Consider the following 19306-nt stretch of genomic DNA (forward strand, 5'->3'; position numbering starts at 1 on the left):
AGGAAGTAATTAGTGGGTATTAATACTACGGATTAGGAGACCTTTATTAAGTTTATAAAGGATTCTATCTTGGATCCGGAGAACTATAGTAATAATACTCTCGCCAAGTTTAAGGATATAAAATAGTGGCCAGATTAGAGTATCTAAAGCTTTATATCCTATTTAGATAGCCTATTAGATAACTTGGGATATACGGATTTACTATAAGAGCGGGATGACTTATTTAGTAGCTTGAGGCAGGAGATTCGGGACGAGATTAATTACTAAGGGAATATTTTATAAGAAAGGGAGAAGCTTATTTCTGCGGCTATAAGGGTCGAGAATAACTTAAACTAGTTTACTTAACGGGAATATAATAATAAGCTAACGGGTTAATAAAAGAAAGAAAATTAGAAAAAGAAAAGAGGAGATAATAAAAGGAAACGGAAGAGAAATATATCCCTGTTATAAGGTTTATATAACCGGGATAGTAAAAGTATAGTAACGGGATCTAATATAGTACTTGTATTAGGATCTATAAGACCGGATATAACTTGCTTTACTTACTAGAAGGAGAATTACTATATTACTACCTGCCCAAATTAGGGAAAACCGACTTGCTATAACTATAATAAGTCTGGCTATAAGATATATAAGTACCTAGAACTAAAGAAGCCGGGAAACGGATATGCCCCGTAGTAGTTATACTCGTTTATATTATAGAGGGCAAGGCCCCTAAAACGAGAATAGTAATTAAGATTACTATTAAAATAAGGAAAAGTAGGTAAAGGGTTAGAATATTAATTAACTTGGGTATAAAGGCTAATTATATAAAGAGGAGGTTAGCCTTAGATATAAGTATTTTATTAATATTAAGGGTAACTCTCTTATTCTTACTAGAGGAAAAGAGGATTTATTTATATAGAGATTATATTCTTGGGGTTACTATCGAGGATATACTAGGGAACTAAAGAGAGGCTAATATATACTTTATATTATATAATTTTGATCTGAATTATATTAATATAATACTTGGATTCCTATAGCTTTACTAGGTTAATCTCCTGATTTCCTTTAGAGAAGTAATATAGAGATACCAGATTTAATTATAAAAGATTAAAGTTCTAAATACTAGGAAGTTTGCCAAAGTAGTAAAGTATAAGGTATATGTTTTTCTATTAACTGCCTATCCTATAATAAATAGCCAAAGAATTACTACTATTACTATAAACGGGATAGTTATATTTCCCAGGAAGTATTAGGACTTTCTCCGAGTATTCTCTATAGAGGCTATAGGTATATTACCTGACTATTATATAATAGAGTATTATATAGATCTGGAACCAGGATCCTAATTACTATATGGTCCTATATATACTTTATTAGAAAGAGAGCTTGAAGTTCTTCGGGAATATCTTAATACTAGCTTAGAGAAGAAATGGATCCGTTATTTTACTAGTCTAGCTAGTACCCTAATTATATTTGTTCTAAAGAAAGGAGGCGGCCTATATCTATATATTAATTACCGGGATCTAAATAGAATTACTATTAAGAACCAAATACTATTACTACTTATTAGTAAGATAATAAACAGGCTTTATAGAGTAAAAGTATATATAAAACTAGACTTAAAAGATACTTACTATTAGTTATAAATACGGAAGGGCAATAAATAGAAGATAGTATTCCGAATATACTATAGATATTTTAAGTACTATATTATATCTTTTGAACTATTTAATACTCCGATAATATTCCAGGCATATATTAATTATATACTAGTAGGCCTTATAAATATTATTTATATAGTTTATCTGGATAATATTTTAATTTATTTAGAGGACCCAGAATAATATATAATAGTAGTCTAATATATATTCGAGCGGTTATAGTAATACTAGCTCTTTATAAACTTGGCAAAATGCGAGTTTAATATAGAGAGAATAGAGTTTCTAGGATTTGTAATTAGTTTAGATAGTATAGAAATAGAAGCTAGCCGGGTTATAGCTATTAGGGAATAGCCGGCCCTAAAGAATAATATCCGAAAAGTTCAAGTATTTCTGGGTTTTACTAACTTTTACCGGAGGTTTATTTATAGATACTTTAGGGTAGTAAAAAAGTTAATTAATTTACTAAAAACTAGCGGAAAACTACTATATTAGTTTAGCTAAACGGATAAGGCAGATAAGGCTTTTAGGGAGCTATAAATTATATTTATAATAGTACTAATTCTTTATTATTTCGACCTAGCCTTAAAGATTTATATAGAAACAGACGCTTTAGGATTTATAGTTATAGGTATGATTTCCTAGCTTTTTAGTAAGAGAGCAGAAGCCAGGTAGTACCCTATTACTTTTTATTTAAAAAAGATAACTATAATTAAAAATAGATATAAGATATATAACTCTAAACTCTTGGCTATTATTCTGGTATTCCGTACTTAGTAGTATTACCTAATATATATCCGGTATACTATTATTATTAAGACAGATTATAATAACTTAAAATACTTTATAACTAAGAGAAAACTAAATAGTTAATAGATAAGATAGGTAGAGGAGCTAGCTGCCTTTGACTTTGTCTTAGAGTACTGGCCGGGATATAGTAATTCCGCTAATAGGCTATTAAGGAGGCCAGACTTTATAGCAGATATAGATAAAGACATTTTACTACCTATACTTTATAATAAGCTATAGAATACAGAATAGAGAACCCTATAGATAGTAGTAATAGAATGCTATACTATTCCTATAATGCTATAATATAAGGCCCAGGAGAAAAAAGGTAAATACTTCTCGATTAGTAAAATACTAAGGAATTCCGAAAAGGAAGTCTATTTTAGTAATGAAGTAGTACCGGAGATACTACTACTTGAGCCTATTACTAGTATAGCTAGTTATAAATAGTATATACTACGGATTCTAGCTATATAAGTAGCTAGGTCCGAAATAGTATATAAGGAAAGCGGAGAGATATTACTTGAACTACTATTATAGTACTAAAGGCTCGATTCATTAGTATAATACTAGTAGTATAAATAGTTCTTAAAGGAGACCTTTACTAGAGCTATTAAGACTTGGGAACTTGATATATCTGGGTTATTAAGATATTAGGATACTATCTATATACTAAATAAGCCGGCTCTTAAAAAAGAATTACTATAAGCTAATTATAATAATTCTATAGATAGGTATTTTGGTACTAGTAAGATACTAGAAATTCTCTAGAGAAAGTACTTCTAGTAAAGTATAAGAAAGAACATAAAAGACTATATTAGAACTTGTTCTATATATTAATGGACCAAGGTAAAGAGATATCTGCCATATAGTATACTTAGTTCATTTCCTTTCTTTTCTAAGCCATAGCAAGAAATTACTATAGACTTTATTACGGGACTGCCCCCTTCTAGGTTTTATAGTAAAGTATATAATTCTATACTTATTATTATTAATAGGTATACGAAAATGGTATAATATATTCCGACTACTAAGGAGGTCTTGGCTCCTGAGCTAGTAAAGCTATTTATATACCATATTATTAAAGACTTTGGTATACTTGCGGGTATAACCTCTAATAGAGGATCTGTCTTTATAAGCAAGTTCTAGTCAAGTCTGTACTTTTACTTAAAGGTTTAATAATGGCTAAATATAGTATTCTACCCGTAAACTAATAGATAAACGGAGAATCTAAACCAAACTCTAGAATAATACTTGAGGTACTATACTAGCTACTAGTAGAATAACTAGGTAGTAAAGCTTACTCTTATAGAATTCACATATAATAACTCTATATATTTAATAATAGGAATATCCCTATTTTATACCTTATACGGATTCTATCCTAGTATTAAACTATATATTAAGGACAATATTTCAGAAAGAGGGGCGCCGGTAATATAGGAAAGAGTATAAAGGATTTAAGTAAAATGGGAGGTACTAGAGAAATAATAGTAAAAAGTAATAGATATATAAAAAAAGTACTATAATAAGAAATATATTAATAAGAAGTTTAAGATATATAATAAAGTTATACTTTATATAAAGAATATTTAATAGCTATAACCTAGTATAAAGCTAGTAGATAGATATCTCGGCCCCTTTAAAGTTCTGGAAGTTATAGGAATATATAGATAGATATACTACTTGGAATTACTACTATTATATTAGATCTATAATATTTTTTACGTTTTCCTCTTAGAACCATAGTACCCGCAAGCTAGTATTATAATAGAACCAGAGCCGGTTGAGATTAAGAGTAAAGAAGAATTCGAGATAGAATTCATTATGGCCTATAAAGAAAGCAGAAAAGAAAGGAAGTATTTCATTTATTAGAAGGGCTACTTACTAGTAGATAATATATAGGAATTACTAAATAATCTGGAGAATATAGCTTAAGAATTATAAGAATACTTGGAAAAGAGTAATATTATAATACTATTAGCCAAACGGAGATATAAAAGATAAATGCTTTTATTAGGAAACTATTAAAAAACTATATATTTATTCTTAGAAAAACTATATGAAAATTATTAAAAACTCTAATTTCTATACCCTATAAATATCTTATTCTTATAACTACTCTCTACTATTCTTATTATTATCCTTATTAGGATTCTCTCGAGAAATAGATAGCAAATTGGCCTATAAAGCTATTAGCTATTAGTAAGAAATAAGGAAGAAGTAAGCTTACTTAATACTAAAGAATATTAATTATATTATTAAGAGTACTTTATACTTATACCAAGCTAGTAAGAATTACTTGACTTATTTCTTGGATTATTAGGGAAATCTATTAGCTTTAAATAATAGCTTTAATATGAGAAGTATATATAGTTTAGTATAGAAGAAGGGTAGTAATAGCCTTTTCCCTTTTAGGTAAAAGATAAGGAAGATACTTATATATATTAATGGCTTAAAGAAGGCGGTTTAATTATATTATATATACTTAAGGAACCTTGGATAGTATTAGAATAAGAAATAAAAGAAGGAATTTATAACTTATAGGATTATATTTCTTATTCTTGGAATAGTAGTAATTATATACCGAGTAATTATTACTCTTAATATAAGTAAGATCGGGAAACTTAGTAATATTCTTGGAATATTAAAGATAGTAAGGGCGAATTAAGGATATGGGAGTATTAGCCAAACGGGTAGTAATAGGCTAACGAGTACTAAGAGAAGTATTTATCTTAATAGATAAAGAAGTAAAAGAGGGAATTAGAAGAGGACTTAAATAAAGCTTAAATAAGACTTAAAGAAGCTTAAAGAAGCTTAAAGAAGGCTTGAAGAAGGAAGGCAAGGGACGAGGAGAAGCTAGATATGGTATTATAATTAAGGAAAAGGAAGATTGGTTAGTAGGAAAAGGAAGGCCTTTTTATAATATCCTCTCTTTAAATAATAATTACGAATTCGGAACCGGCTCTATATTAGGAATATCCAGAAAATTTTAAAGAAGGGATTTATGAATAAACTAGAAGATCGGATTAACTTTTCCAAGCTCTTGGGCTTATAGAGTAATAATTTATTTGCGAATAGAGGCTAAGTTAGGATTTACGAACTAATTAGGAGATCGGATAAGCTTTATGTCCGATAGTATATATTATATTTGTACTACCTTTGCGAGAGGAAATTACTAGAGGCGATTTGCGAACTAGCTAGGAAGGGTTAGTAAACTATATCCTTAACTCTATTACCTGGCATAATAATAGGGTAATTATGGGAAGTCTTTGGGGAAAGCCAGTGGCCAGGAAAGTTTTAGGGAAACATTTGTAAAGCTATTTATAGTTTTCCCAGGCCTCTTGGAAATAAGGGCCTAGAGGGGGGGTTAATATAATAGGTATATATAATAGCGTATAGATAGGTATTAGATATTATGAATCTAGTTTCCTATTTTGGGTATAGTTTGCGATCGGAATCATATGGATTATATAGGATTTCCTAATTAAGTAAAGGGCTTTATATGCCTGGCTAAGTACTAGGGAATATATAGAGAGACGCTTCTAGCTTTGGAAGGGGTATTAATTAGTCTCTTATTAGAATTAATTCTTGGAATTAGTTATACTTGCAAGTATTACTCTATAGCTTACTTACCTTAACTACTTATATATTACCCCTGCTATTACGTGCCTTATAAGAAAATCCAGAAAATATTTACTTAGCTAAATATAAATTAGATCCGGAAGATATTTCCCCGGTTCTTAACTTATATTCCCGTATTTTATGAATTATAAAATATAATTCCGGGATTTAATATTACCTTAGTACTATGGGAATTACTACCTATATAATAGCTCTAGAAAGAGATCTTTAGAAAGAAAGTCCTTAGGTAAAGTTCTCTAATATTACTGGATTTCCTTATAAATTAGATAGAATTCTTTAGGATAGAAGTAGTCTAAGAACTTTCCCGAATTAGAATACTTTAGAAACCAAGGGATTTCTTACTAAAAGAAGAATTACTTGCCTCTTATTATTTACTAATCCCGAAAAAGTTATTAATAAATAATTTTAAAGCTCTCAGATTACTTTTGGCCTTATAATTCCGAATAATAAAGTATATAATAAGGTTAAGAGGTTATTATATATATATTAGGAACTAAATATTACTAAATTAAGTTAGATTCCTCTTACTAATTTATATAAATATAAGATTTGTCTAATACTAGAAATAAAACCCTGAAATATTTAATAATAAAAGAAATAGCCTCCTAATTAGAAATACTAGCTAGATAAAACTATCTAGAAAGAAATAGCCTATAAGTTTTTTAAGAGAACTATTATAGTAAACGGGGAATTATCTAACTAGAATACTTAAGTAATTCTAGTAAAAAAAGAGAATACGGGAATTATAAATAAGTACTAGGTAGCCTTTAATTACTAGAATATAAAGGAAATTAATTTAGGATATTATATAGCCTTATTTTCGGAAGTTTATAACTATTTTTTAAATCCTGCTTATTAGTACTTTTTCTAGTATAATATAAAACACGTATATTAGGTAATTAGTATTTATTTATCTTACTAATATTACTTTATATTCTCGATTCTAGAATATAGATAGCTTTAACTAATAAGAATATTATAAGATTCTATTATAACTATTTTCTTAATAATAGAATTAATATATATTATAATAAGAGTTATTCCGAAATCTAAGAAAGTAATTTTAAAGAGATTTAATAATTCGGAATTCTCCTTACTAGTATTAAGTTCTTTAGAAGAACTTCTCAATTTAGTATTCTATATAAATAATATCTTTTTAGAATATAAAACTTTTAAGAAAGGCTATAATTACTTAGAAAACTATCTCTTTTTATAATTACTCTAGTTATATTTAAAACTTTCTTTTAAAAAGCTTAGGCTCTTTATAGATTAGATTCTAGTATTAGGAATTATTTATAAAGCTAGAGAAATTCTTTAGGTAAAACCTAATTAAGCAAAAAAAATACGGAAGTTTCTCGTTTTAATAAATATAACCGAGGTATATAAATTTAATAGTACTATAGGAATTATGAGGTACTAGATTAAGAACTTTTTAGAGCTTAATTATTTTCTTTACTATTTTACTAATAATATAAAATAGAAATAGAATTCTATAAAATAAATTATTTTTAAAATAATTTGAGAAAAGGCTATAGTAGTAATTAATATATACGGGTAGGATTTCCTTTTACTAGTAGAAATATATACTAATACTAGCCTCTATATTACCGGATATATAATTATATAATAATAGAAAGAAGTTCAGGTTTCTATTTTTTTTAATTTATTTATATTTAGTAAACCTTAATAAAATTACGAGATTTATAAACGAGAACTCTTATTTATTATGGAATTCTTTAGGAAGCATAAGTATATATTTCAAAGCCCGAAAACTAGTATAGTATATATAAACTATAAGCTAATTATTTTCTTCTTATAATATTTATATTTAGAAGAAATCTGTATTAGATAAGCTTATAAGCTTCGAAATCTCAATATTATAATTATTTATATTTCTAAAGAGAAAAACAAGGCTACTAATACCTTATTATAAACTATTTTCCTAGATAAGAACTATAATAATAATCTCTTTGCCTATAATAGCCTTATCTCAGATTATTCTAGGGAATTATAATAGGTTTAGAAAGACAAAAAAGATAATTATAAAGCTTTTCTAAAGAATTAGGAGAAATCCTTAAGTAATTTAGAACTCTATTAACTAATAGGTCTCGAACTAGAACTTCTTATAAGAACTAAATATATAAATTAGGTATTTCTCTTATTACTATATTATAAAATAAGAAAAGCCAAATATATCCTCGGAATAATATAGGATAAAACGGGAAGTAATTATAAATAATTTCAGGAATATTTCTACTTTAATTCCAATTATATTCCCAGAATATTTCAGATAAATCTAGCTAGAATAGTATATATTTCTTAATCTAATTTTATAAGAAAGTATTAGAAATCCGAATAATATTAAAATATTATAAGATATTTTCTTATAAGAATTATACTAGAAGATTTGGGTTTTATTTAGAGAAAAGCTTTCCTAAGGAAATATTTTCTCTATTATTATAAGAATAAAAAGCTTTAATATAATAAGAAAAGTACTTTTTAGCTTTATATTACGGAAAACGAAATTATAGATATTTTATATTATATTTATAATAAATTCGGCTATTTTATAGAAGCTATTATAATTCGGAAATTACGGGAATATTACTAGCCTCAAATATCTATTAATATTACTAATTATATTCTAGGATATTTGCCCTATATAAAACATATAATTACTTATTAATCTCAAACCTTAAATCCTATATAAGTAAATATACTTATATAAATATAGGGAATCGATTTTATAGAATTATTTCTATAATTCCCGAGAATTTTCTAGAGATATATTCTCGTAATTATTAATTACTTTTCGAGATTCTATTAGGTATATCTTTATATTTCTAATAACTAATAGGAAATAATTAATATCCTAAGAAATCTCTTTAATAAGGCTAGAATACTAATTAGTTTCTATATAGATCCTAGTCTCTATTTTAATTAGGAAACCTAATCTTTTATATAATAACTCGGAATATTCTAGATAACTTCTCCTATAGCTATTAAGAATACTACTAGTATAGTTAAGAAAATTAATAACTTGCTTTAGTGAGTTCTAAAGAAATTAGGCAAGCCATATCTCTTTTATTTATAGGTAATAAAGGTAGTAAAGGAACTTAATTATTACGAAATTATTTACCTAAAATACTTTCCTTAGGAAATATATTAGGGATATTAATCTAAAGAATTCTTGAAATAGTTTTACCCGAAATATTATAGGTTAGAGATTATATTAGTAGTTTTAGTATAATGGGATTGCGTTCTAATAAAAGAATAATAGGAAAACCTAATACTTTACTATATTACTTATAGAATAAGAATTCATAAGAAAATCCTTAAAGCTTTAGATTTCCGGAAGAATTAGGAAAAATATTAATATAATCAGGGAATATATAAAAAGAAATTTAGTCCTAGATAATTAGTAATACTATATAATTCCAAGGTAATAGGAAAAAAGCTATATCTTATATAAAGAGGTCTATTTATTATTACTAGCTATAGAGAAAATTATAAGAAATCATATATATTATAGTAGATTTATAGGACTCCTATTTCCAGAATATTTTATAAAGATTACCTAAAGCAATTTTAATTTCGGGAAAATTACCTTATTAGTAAAAAAGAACAGGAATTACCTATATATTAAAATATCCGGTATAAAACGGGTTCTTATTAATTACTACGAGATCTCCATATAGTATCTGGGGCTTATATGACTAGACTACTCTAAATTCGAGTAGTAAAGTTTTTATAAGGACCGAGGAAAATAATAAAGTATAATTACGAGGTATATAAATAGGGATTTCTAACTAGACTATTTTGGGATTTCGTATGGAAGGGAAAGAACATGAGTTATATTAATAGGAGCTAATAGAGAGGAAATAGGCATGGTTATAGAGTTTTAGAAGTATTACTAAGTATTTCTAGACGGACGGAAACAGAGTTTTCGAAATGGCAGTATTATGAGAATTATCAAGGAATTATGGTATTATAAATTAGCTGAATTATACAAGGGTATTTTATTGCATGGGCGCGATATTTCAGAAAGGGAGTCGTAAACGGGGGATGCCTGAGGCAACTAACTGTACATATCCTCTCGAGGCACACCTCACCAATTCTACATCCTCTTTCTCCCACTACTTTTCTCCGGACGGATCTGCGGCCCGCCACCGAAAGGCAAATAGCTCCATCCTGGCTTCAACCTTTCCCATGGCTCGGGTCGGAAGACTTCAGGGTCAGGCTGATAGTGCGGAGCGAAGCGAAACTAGTTGTAGCTTTAATTGATGCAGATGGGGTTTGAGTCACGTCCGCAAGGAAGATATGGAAGGACAAAGGGAAGGTGGGTTTGGCACGTGATGGAGGAGGGCTAAGGCAGGAAAAGTTCATAGCTGAAGACCTGATAGACTTCAAGCAATATATTCAGTTAAGTCATAATACGGTATATACATTGATCGTACAAATGCCACCGAGGGTTTCATCCCCCTTCCCCAACAAGAGCGCAACAATGAAATCGTGAAGACAACTATCTATCAAATAAATGATGGTGATTTAGACGTGGCCAACCAAGCCAGTGACCGGAGCCTTGTCAGGGTTCAAGTCAGTGCCAGCGAAGCCAAGAGCGGTATTCCACGCGTCAGCAGTGGTGCTATCGCGCGTACCCAGGTTGGTGATCATTGTCTGAGCAGCAGCTGCAGCATCCTTGGCGGCCTGGTTGGCACCACAGACATTGGTGAGCTGGTCGTGGATGCGGTTGGCAATGATGGCTGGGTTGAGAGCCTCCTCTTGGCCCTTGTTGCAGAGAGGGTCTTGGGCTTGGAAGGTGAATTCGGTGGTGGCGCGGTTGTCGAGCCCGGGTTCGAATTTCATGGTGGGGACGCAGAGTCCGAAGTCCAGGCCGGCGATGGTAGAGGCTACGAAGCCGCCGAAGTTGCCAGTGACGGCGTTAGTGACGGCGCCAGAACCGACGCTGGGTGCTGTGCAGAGGAGGGTGCTGCCTGAGCCGGTGCAAGTGCCTGCGGCGCCGGTCCCAGATGAGGCGGTAGAGGTTGATGCAGTCGCGGCGGCTGCTGGGGTTGTGGCGGCTGGTGCGGCAGAGGTGGCCTGGGTTGTGTTAGTGAAGTTTGGTGTAGGGAGAAGAGTAGACTTACAGCACGGGTGACAGTTGTGAGAGTGGTACCACCGCAGGCGATAGCAGGGGGCGTGGCAACTGCCGCAGGGGAAGAGCTGACAGCAACGGCAGCTGTGTTATTTGACGTGGTACCAGAGCTGGCAGAGGAGCCAAGAGTTGAAGCAGCAACCTTGTTTCCAGCGAGATCGACGGCAGTGAAGTTAGAGAAACCTTGGGCAACCATGACTTGGGCGACGCTCAAGCCATCGGCGGAGAAAGGAGTCGTGACTGAGGTCTTCGAGTTGGCGTTTTCAATGTCTTGGCCACCAACAGCAGGATCTATGAGAGGGACAACACCGCGGAGAGCAGCGGTGGCGGGGAGAGTAGGGTCGGAGCAGATGGATGGGATGCTGACGACGAAGGGGTTGAAGTTCTGCTCGGCGGCAACGAGACCGCGAGCAGCAGCGATAGCTCTATCGCTGGTTCCGAGCTCAGCGACGATCTGATCGGCTTGGGTGAGCTTGCCGCATGGGTTGGCAGCAGCGAGGAGGAACTGGATGGAGCCTCCGGCAAGGGTGGCTGCTTGGCCGGATTGTCCGAGGTCGGACAGCGCTGAGATGGCAGCGATAGCTCCGTTTCCTTGTTCTTGGCCGAAACTGTAAATGGGGTAAGCTGATGTTTTGTGTTATTGAGATTATTGGAATGGTGCTTACCGAGCCTCAGCAACAGCCGCGAGAAGGGCGATGAGAACGGTTTGTGTATACATCTTGATGATTTTGGTTGATTGGCTCAGTCTTGAAAAAGGGCGGACAGTGAAGTGAAGGGTATAAAATGGGGACCGGCCGATGCAATAACGTTGATAATGAGTGTGGAAAGAATGCGAAGTTCTCAGAACATTAAAGAATGTGTGAGCGAGCTCAAAAGAACGAAGATGGGATGAAGAAAGAAATCTGTGCCTCGAGGGAGGTCCTGAAGCTATATATGCTCACCACCGGTCGGCCATCCCAAGATCCCATCTCATGTCTGCGGCCATGAAACCCCTCACTCAGCCTCTCCTCGCCAACTCCGGATCGTCTGAATAGAGTTAGAACGCATATGGGCCAATCTCGCCCCTAACATTTGGTTTGAGGCCATCCAGACTTAACCCGGATTGGACGAAAACATCCGACAAGGCCAGGTTACCAGATGGCACTACGGCGCTTGTCGATTCATACCAGTGGAGATCTTGTTTTATGGTCCGCGACGAGCTGCCTGATTCCCAAATGACGGGTTTTGCGGTGTCCGACTGGAAACCCGAGATGTTTTTGATCTGAAGCGAAGCGATGAAAACAGCTGTGTCCTCGCTTGCTCCGACCAGGCCCAGGATCTGATTGATGGAATTATGAACACGCTCAACAATGCATGATCACCACGCACGTGCGGCGCACTCCAAAACAAAGGGTGCTGCTTTCGAACGTCTCCCTTAATCAGAACATCAGATGGATTTGATTCAGGAATCAGATCTTATCAAACGATTGCGAAATGACGAACGACCCGCCGTCGTCTGCCCCGGTGTCAAACGCTCTGTCCGCCGGAAGAGAGTACGAGGGCCCCGGAACGGTCATGAAGTGAGGGGCTGTGGCGGAGCAACTGCTTTTGATGGACGAGCACTTTCATCCATGGGAAAACTCCAGATGGTTTGCATAAACGCATAAGGATGAATGCAGGCTTGCGAGAACATGGACAGAACAGAACACGGACGATGATGATGCATAATAAATTGCAGTTCGGCCGCCCTCTAACTTCTACCAGAACATTTTGACGCCCGCCACGGCTGGATGGTTTCTATGGTCTGAATACTTCTCGCATTGTGCTCAAATGTACGCATGGTACCTGAAACTTCAGATCTCGACCGCAACCACCAAACGAAGTGTGTTTCAGCCCTCACCTTGTGCCTCGGTGCAGCAGGAGCTTGCAACGATGCAGCTTGGCAGATCCCTCACACATGACAGCTTCATCTATCCCTCACACTCCGCAGATCGAACTAGGAAATCATAACGAGAAAAAATGCCGCCGCACGAAGGACTGACGCATCTAAAGGAATATGACATCAAGGACAGCAACATTGAGCTGATCGGAACCGAGATTGACCACAGAGTCAAGTACAATTCGGCAGCAACTGAGCCGGCCTGGAATAATGGAACCGTGGGACAGGTAGCTGGGCTGTACATTTGGCGCATTGAGGATTTCGAGGTCGTGGTTTGGCCGAAGGAGAAGGCGGGCCAGTTCTATGATGGAGATAGCTACATTGTGCTGCATTCTTTTAAGGTCGGGGAGAAAGAGGGGAAGGAGAAGCTGATTCATGACATATTCTTTTGGCTCGGGAGCAAGACGTCGCAGGACGAGGCAGGCACGGCGGCATACAAGACGGTCGAGCTGGACGAGTTCTTGAAGGGGGTAGCGACGCAGCATCGAGAGATCCAGCAGTCTCCCTCAGGCGAATTCATGGGTTTGTTTCCTCGCCTCAAGATCCTCTCTGGAGGCGTACAATCTGGATTCCGCCATGTCGAAGAAGATGCTGAGTCGAAAGAGATGTCCACCCTCCTGCGAATCTTCAAGCATCTTGGCACAGGACGAGCCGATTCTATGGTTGTCATCGAGGTGGAACCGACATGGCAGAGTCTCAATGAGGAAGACGTATTCGTTCTGGACAAGGGAGATAAGATCTGGGTCTGGCAAGGGAAGAAATGTTCGCCAATGGAGAAGGCCAAAGCTGCGCAGGTTGTGAATGACTTGACCATCGCCAAACACATTGATGTCGAGGTTCTAGCACAGACGGATTCGAGGTCGAGGCTGGTGGTCGATCTACTGGGAGGTAAAGATGCCGGCCGGACAGAGTTCCACGCTCCCAGGCCCGTGTCGTCTTCAAATGTAGCCAGTAGCGGTCGCCCTCATAGACTGTTTCGCCTCAGTGATGCGTCGGGAGCGTTGTCCTTTGATCTTATCAAGGATGGAACACCGATCCAGAGAAGAGACCTTGATGGCAATGATGTCTTTCTCGTTGATATTGGCAGTGCCATATGGGTCTGGCGTGGACTTAAGGCCAGCAAAGCGGAGAAGGCTATGTGGCTGAATGTTGCTCAGTCGTACGTCCGTCAGCTTCAAGGTGGAGCAGACAGTAATGCGCACCTCATGCCACTGGCATCTGTAGTGGAAGGCAATGAGAGTCCGGCGTTCTTCAAGGCAATTGAAGTTTGAGTTACTATCCTAGCACCCCAAAAGTACAAAGAGGTTTTCTTCCTCCTGTACACTCATCTGAATATTCCAAAACTGTGCTGAACATTGTAAGATTACGATGAGCCAATTCTAATGACCGTGTGTGTTGATCATTGCATATGATATTACACCTTACCTCGAGTAGCCAATGGCCGTAGCAATGTCCATCACAGCTCTTCTGAAGCTTACTTAAGACCATTTGTGTTGAAGAAGATGGGGCCTGTTGGGCATGAGAAACTACCGAGACAATGGTCTTTGAGGTAGAGTAAAGTTACACCTTAGATGATATTCTGGACTGGTTCTGGAAGAACAAGATTCTTGAACTTCTGTGTATCCCAGTCCTACTACTCTGAGTCCTTCGGAAAGTCATTTTATGGAGCAGCTAAAGATCTGGCCAGGGACCCGTGAGCAGGCTTTTGACGTCTGTTCTAAATCTTACTTGGACAGGTCCAGAATGTTTCCCTTATTGTCCGAGTCTACGACGATCCTGACCACCATCGCCTTCGGCAACTCCGCTGATCTGGAAGCAGAATGGATCGGGTCTGACAATCAAGGAAAGATGGAGAGCTTCCTGATGCCACGGTCCTTGAAAACTGGATTGCTGTTGTATGATGAATGTGAGCTGGAATTGATCACCTATTGCAGCTGGTCAGTGAAGGCCCACAGGCTGCCCCGGAGACAATATTGCTTCGATAACGAGTATCAACGTCCAGTGCTACTGTGCGGAATTCCCGAGAGAACACTCTTGGGCCTGAGGACTCTTTTACAACGAATTTATTTGATACGTGGCTCAATGCGTGTTGCGGAAGATCGAATCATAGCAAGCGCTACAAATCAAAATCCTCCATCCATTCATTGCTGCTGTTTTATTGAAACGGGTGTCTAAGCGTCTGCCAGCAGTGCTACTTTCGACATTATGTGTACAGAGTCTTCTCTTTTTGCGACCAATGTGCAACGTCCTTCTCAAACCCCGTGAAGCCGATCTTCAATCCTGGAGAATCGTCCCGCATGCATCCTTCGGCTTGACTGCGCCCCACAGCCCAACGTTGCTGCAAACCACTACAAAGATAACCACCAATCGGCGCTGTTGTTTTGGCCAAGAGACTGGTTTCAGTGCTCCGGCAGTTGACAGGGCATTCTTACCCCCTCAGAAATGGCGACCGCCTTCCTGCAGCGGCTACCTCCAAAAACCATTTCTGCGCCGCCAGCCTTCCTCCGTCTTTCCTACATCTTTTCGTTTGTTCATCACGACTTCGGGTTCCTGACACGACTGCTTGCACTGCGTATTTTGGGAGCAGAGAAAACTATGGACACTAACTATCTTACCTCCATTTTTCAGGTAGTCTTCATGCTTCACAGGTAACACCCTCATCCTCAGCTTCAGGGAGATCCACGTCCCCGTCGATTTTTGGCCAGGTCGACGCTGCCAACGAGTCCCGATCGTCCGTTCTCCGTTTCTCCACGATGGATCCTCTCTCCATTTCCGCCAGCATTGCTGGATTGATTTCAATCACGGACATGATTGCGGGCAGAAGTTACAAATACATCAAAGATGCCCGTGGTGCTTCAAAAGAGGTCAAGAAGCTCTTGGAAGAGATTACCGATCTCTTTGGGATACTGAATAGTCTACGACTCGTTGCCTCTCGGTACCAAGATGAGGATTTCGATTCCACCATGCAGTCGCAACACATTCATACCTGTCACACACTTCTCGAGAAGATCAAAGACAGGCTAGACAAAGCAGATCCCAGTCAGGTAGATGAGACTAAATCTCCCTTTCGACAGAAGGCTTCAACGGTAGGCAGAACTCTGATTTGGCCATTCTCATCAACGGAGACCAAGGAATTGATCGCGGAGGTTGCGAACCAAAAGGCGACACTTAGTCTTGCATTAGCCGCTGACGGCATGAACACCTTGGTTGAGTCTTTGAGTCTGCAAAAAGCGCAAGGTGAGGATATTGCTGAAATCCGGGAGAATCTTCGTGCTCAAAGAGCCGAGCAGGCTCTCTCATTACTCAGTAAGTCTACAGCACTTCTAACCTTGAGTATTGGGTCCAAACTAAGTGTCTGGCTTCATAGGCAATGAGAGAAAAAAAATCCTCGACACGATTGGCTCTTTTGACCCCAGCGGCCACCAAAATACTGCAATCAAACTTCGCCAGCCAGGTACCGGTGTTTTCTTCACTGAAGGGCCTCAGTTCAAACATTGGCTTGAAACCCCGAATGCCAAGTTGTGGCTCTATGGTATTCCCGGAGCCGGAAAGACCGTCTTAACGTGAGTACATCTTCATTCGTGGCGACAAGAGTTAACAGGACGCAGGAGTTCGATTGTCCAGGCCGCGAGAAATCAGGCAGAACCAGCAGTCGGTAAGTCAATTTAACTTTTGACATTGAATATGCAACAGCAAGCTAATGCTTCACTAGGAATAGCATACTTCTATTGTGATTACAAGGATTCGAAGACGCATGACCCCTTCATCATCCTAGGTGCCCTTGTCAGACAGCTTGCGATTCAAAATCCACGCTGTTTTGGTACATTGGATAAATTCTATGTTCTTCATTATCGAGAGTCTAGGTCGACAACAGGACCCTCAGTTACTCCAGAGGATTTGTGTATACTCATACAGTCCTTGAGCACCTTCTTTGATGAGGTAATAGTTATCATTGATGCCCTCGATGAGTGCGGAACCGATAGATCCAAAGTTATGGAACTCCTCGCGAGCCTTAACGCTGACGGGTTCAACATCAAGACACTCTTCACTTCAAGATTGGAGACAGATATCGAATTTCACCTCGACTCGTACGAAAAGATCAGCATTGCAGCCACAAGCAGTGATTTGAGATTATATGTTGCGTCAGAGATCGAGAGTCGGTCTAGGAAAAAGCTGCTTCGAACAAGGGATCAGGATCTCAAAAAGGAAATTATGGACCGACTGGTGGAGGGCGCTGAAGGCATGTTCCGATGGGTAGCTTGCCAAATGGATTATCTTTGTGAATTGAATACGGACAAGGCAATACGGAAAGCCTTGAACTCGCTTCCACCTACACTCTCCGCAACCTACGAAAGAATCTTGGACAGAGTCAATGCCAGCAATGCCGACACTCAACGGCTCGTTCAGAATGTGCTTACATGGATCATCTGTTCGAAAGACCCACTGTCAACAGAGGAGCTTTTGGAGGCTGTCTCGATCAGTGAGGGCGATACCGAGCTGGATTCTGACGCGATGCCAGATGAGGAAGGCATTCTCAGGTGGTGTAGCAGTCTCGTTAGAAGAACACCTAACGGTGACAGGCTCGAGTTAGCTCATTTCACAGTCGAGGAATTCCTCCTAGAAATTGACGCCAACGAGCTAAATAGCCCTTATGCAAGATATAAAATATCTCCTGAAGATCAGGATCTTGCTTTGGCAAAGCTTTGCGTGACCTATTTATTGTTCAACGACTTTCAGGATCTTGAGTGTACTGGGACAGAGGAGGCGCTGGAAGTCATCTGGAACGGAGTCAATTATAAGTTCTACCGTTATTGTGCGAAGTACTGGGCAGAACATGCGCTTGCCTATCGACATGACGAAGGCTTGTTAGATCTAGTCAAAGTTCTTTTTGATCCTTCTAAGACCGGCAACTTTCTCTCTTGGAGTAACGTCTGGAGTTGGAACAAAGCCCATGATGTCGATCTGGAGCTGATTTCTAACACCGAAACTCTCCATTTCGCAGCGGCTTTATCATTCTATGATATTTGCGAGTGGCTTATCAAGGAAAATTGCCCCATCGCTGATCTGGACAAACTCAGTAGCATTGGAACTCCACTCTACTGTGCGCTTACAGCTGAGGATTTATTCGTGCTTCCTCCCGATGTCGAAAGGAATTACAGTGGTATGTCCCAACTTCTCGGAGGACAATCTCATTTGTGGCAATGCTCAGCAGCTGCCGGAACATTTTACTAGCAATGTCCAACAGCTCCTGGAACAATCTACTATGAAATGCCTGAAGATATATGCTGACCCCGAGTTCTTGAGAATAGGAGACGAGAAGGTAATTTACGACCAAAACAGACAGCGAACAGTCGAGTGCTTGTTGAACGCAGGGGCAAGAATTGACAACATCAGGGTCCATCCTAACTTAGTTATGACGCCTTTGGCCCTAGCCTTGAATATCGAATTTGGCTGGGATTATCTTCTCGATAGAGGTGCTATATTGGATGAAGTATGCTTAGAGGAGGTTGAAAATATGATCGAGAGAGGTGATGAAGCGGCTCTAAGCTTCGTATTGGAAGTATCCGACAAGAACATTGATGAGCAGATAAGGTCAAAGTGAGTTACTCCAACCTCTTGTATAAGTCTAGTTTGGAGGCCCATTTAGAGACTTGCCAATCGGGCATCTCATCTACCTTCTGAGCGATTATCACCTCGTAGTGGATATTGCTATTCATTTCAATTATTAACGTACTAGAGCGTTCTTGTCCTTTCTGGATTTTCACCCTTATCAGAATACGCTGACGGCAGTGTTTAATAAATCTAGATACGTTAATGTGGCACTCCAGATGGAAAAGACTCGTCACCAAGCGGTGGCAATAATGTCGAGGGCAAACGGTGCATCCAACAGCGTCTCTATCAAAGATCCATCCGCACTGTTGAAAGCTGCGGCGATTGGTCAGACACAAGTCGTGGAAGAGCTTCTTGATCAGCACGGGATAAACATAGATTTCCCCGACCCTAAATTGGAAGGTCGAACAGCACTTCACTGGGCTTGCAAAAACGGGCACCTCCAGGTCGTGAAACTGCTAGTTGAACATGGAGCAGTAATCGAGATTGCTGATAACGAGGGAATGACCCCTCTTCTTGATGCCGCCAGTTCAGAGTTCCTAG

At 37.8% G+C, this 19306-nt stretch overlaps 5 protein-coding genes across 5 annotated transcripts; 4 read left to right on the plus strand and 1 right to left on the minus strand.

Annotated features, from left to right (window-relative positions):
- Positions 1 to 1343: 1343 nt before the first annotated feature.
- K444DRAFT_537909 (uncharacterized protein) lies at positions 1344 to 1628 on the plus strand (the record flags this gene model as incomplete). Its single annotated transcript, XM_024875502.1, has 2 exons — positions 1344 to 1446; positions 1480 to 1628. Coding segments are annotated over 2 exons (252 nt in total), but the record flags the coding sequence as incomplete, so codon positions are not given.
- An 8902-nt stretch (positions 1629 to 10530) lies between these two features.
- On the minus strand, positions 10531 to 12334 carry K444DRAFT_568557 (uncharacterized protein). The gene is made up of 3 exons (XM_024877204.1): positions 11901 to 12334; positions 11228 to 11843; positions 10531 to 11180 (listed from the first exon to the last, which is right to left on the minus strand). Exons 1-3 carry the CDS (start codon positions 11951 to 11953, stop codon positions 10629 to 10631), a joined length of 1221 nt encoding a protein of 406 aa, XP_024732436.1. The 5' UTR covers positions 11954 to 12334; the 3' UTR covers positions 10531 to 10628.
- An 899-nt stretch (positions 12335 to 13233) lies between these two features.
- K444DRAFT_645714 (putative actin-binding protein Fragmin) lies at positions 13234 to 14424 on the plus strand (the record flags this gene model as incomplete). The annotated part of the gene is made up of 1 exon (XM_024885110.1): positions 13234 to 14424. The coding sequence occupies one exon, from the start codon at positions 13234 to 13236 to the stop codon at positions 14422 to 14424; it is 1191 nt and encodes a 396-aa protein (XP_024732437.1).
- Positions 14425 to 14673: 249 nt separating this feature from the next.
- On the plus strand, positions 14674 to 15476 carry K444DRAFT_90108 (uncharacterized protein). The gene has a single exon (XM_024888793.1). The coding sequence runs from the start codon at positions 14816 to 14818 to the stop codon at positions 15326 to 15328; it is 513 nt and encodes a 170-aa protein (XP_024732438.1). The 5' UTR covers positions 14674 to 14815; the 3' UTR covers positions 15329 to 15476.
- Positions 15477 to 15906: 430 nt separating this feature from the next.
- On the plus strand, positions 15907 to 17830 carry K444DRAFT_479127 (uncharacterized protein; the record flags this gene model as incomplete). Its single annotated transcript, XM_024872965.1, has 4 exons — positions 15907 to 16423; positions 16521 to 16685; positions 16851 to 17407; positions 17621 to 17830. Coding segments are annotated over 4 exons (1449 nt in total), but the record flags the coding sequence as incomplete, so codon positions are not given.
- Between the last annotated feature and the right edge of the window lie 1476 nt (positions 17831 to 19306).

The sequence above is a fragment of the Hyaloscypha bicolor genome (genome assembly GCF_002865645.1).
Source record: "Hyaloscypha bicolor E unplaced genomic scaffold K444scaffold_125, whole genome shotgun sequence".
NCBI classification, from domain to species: domain Eukaryota; kingdom Fungi; phylum Ascomycota; class Leotiomycetes; order Helotiales; family Hyaloscyphaceae; genus Hyaloscypha; species Hyaloscypha bicolor.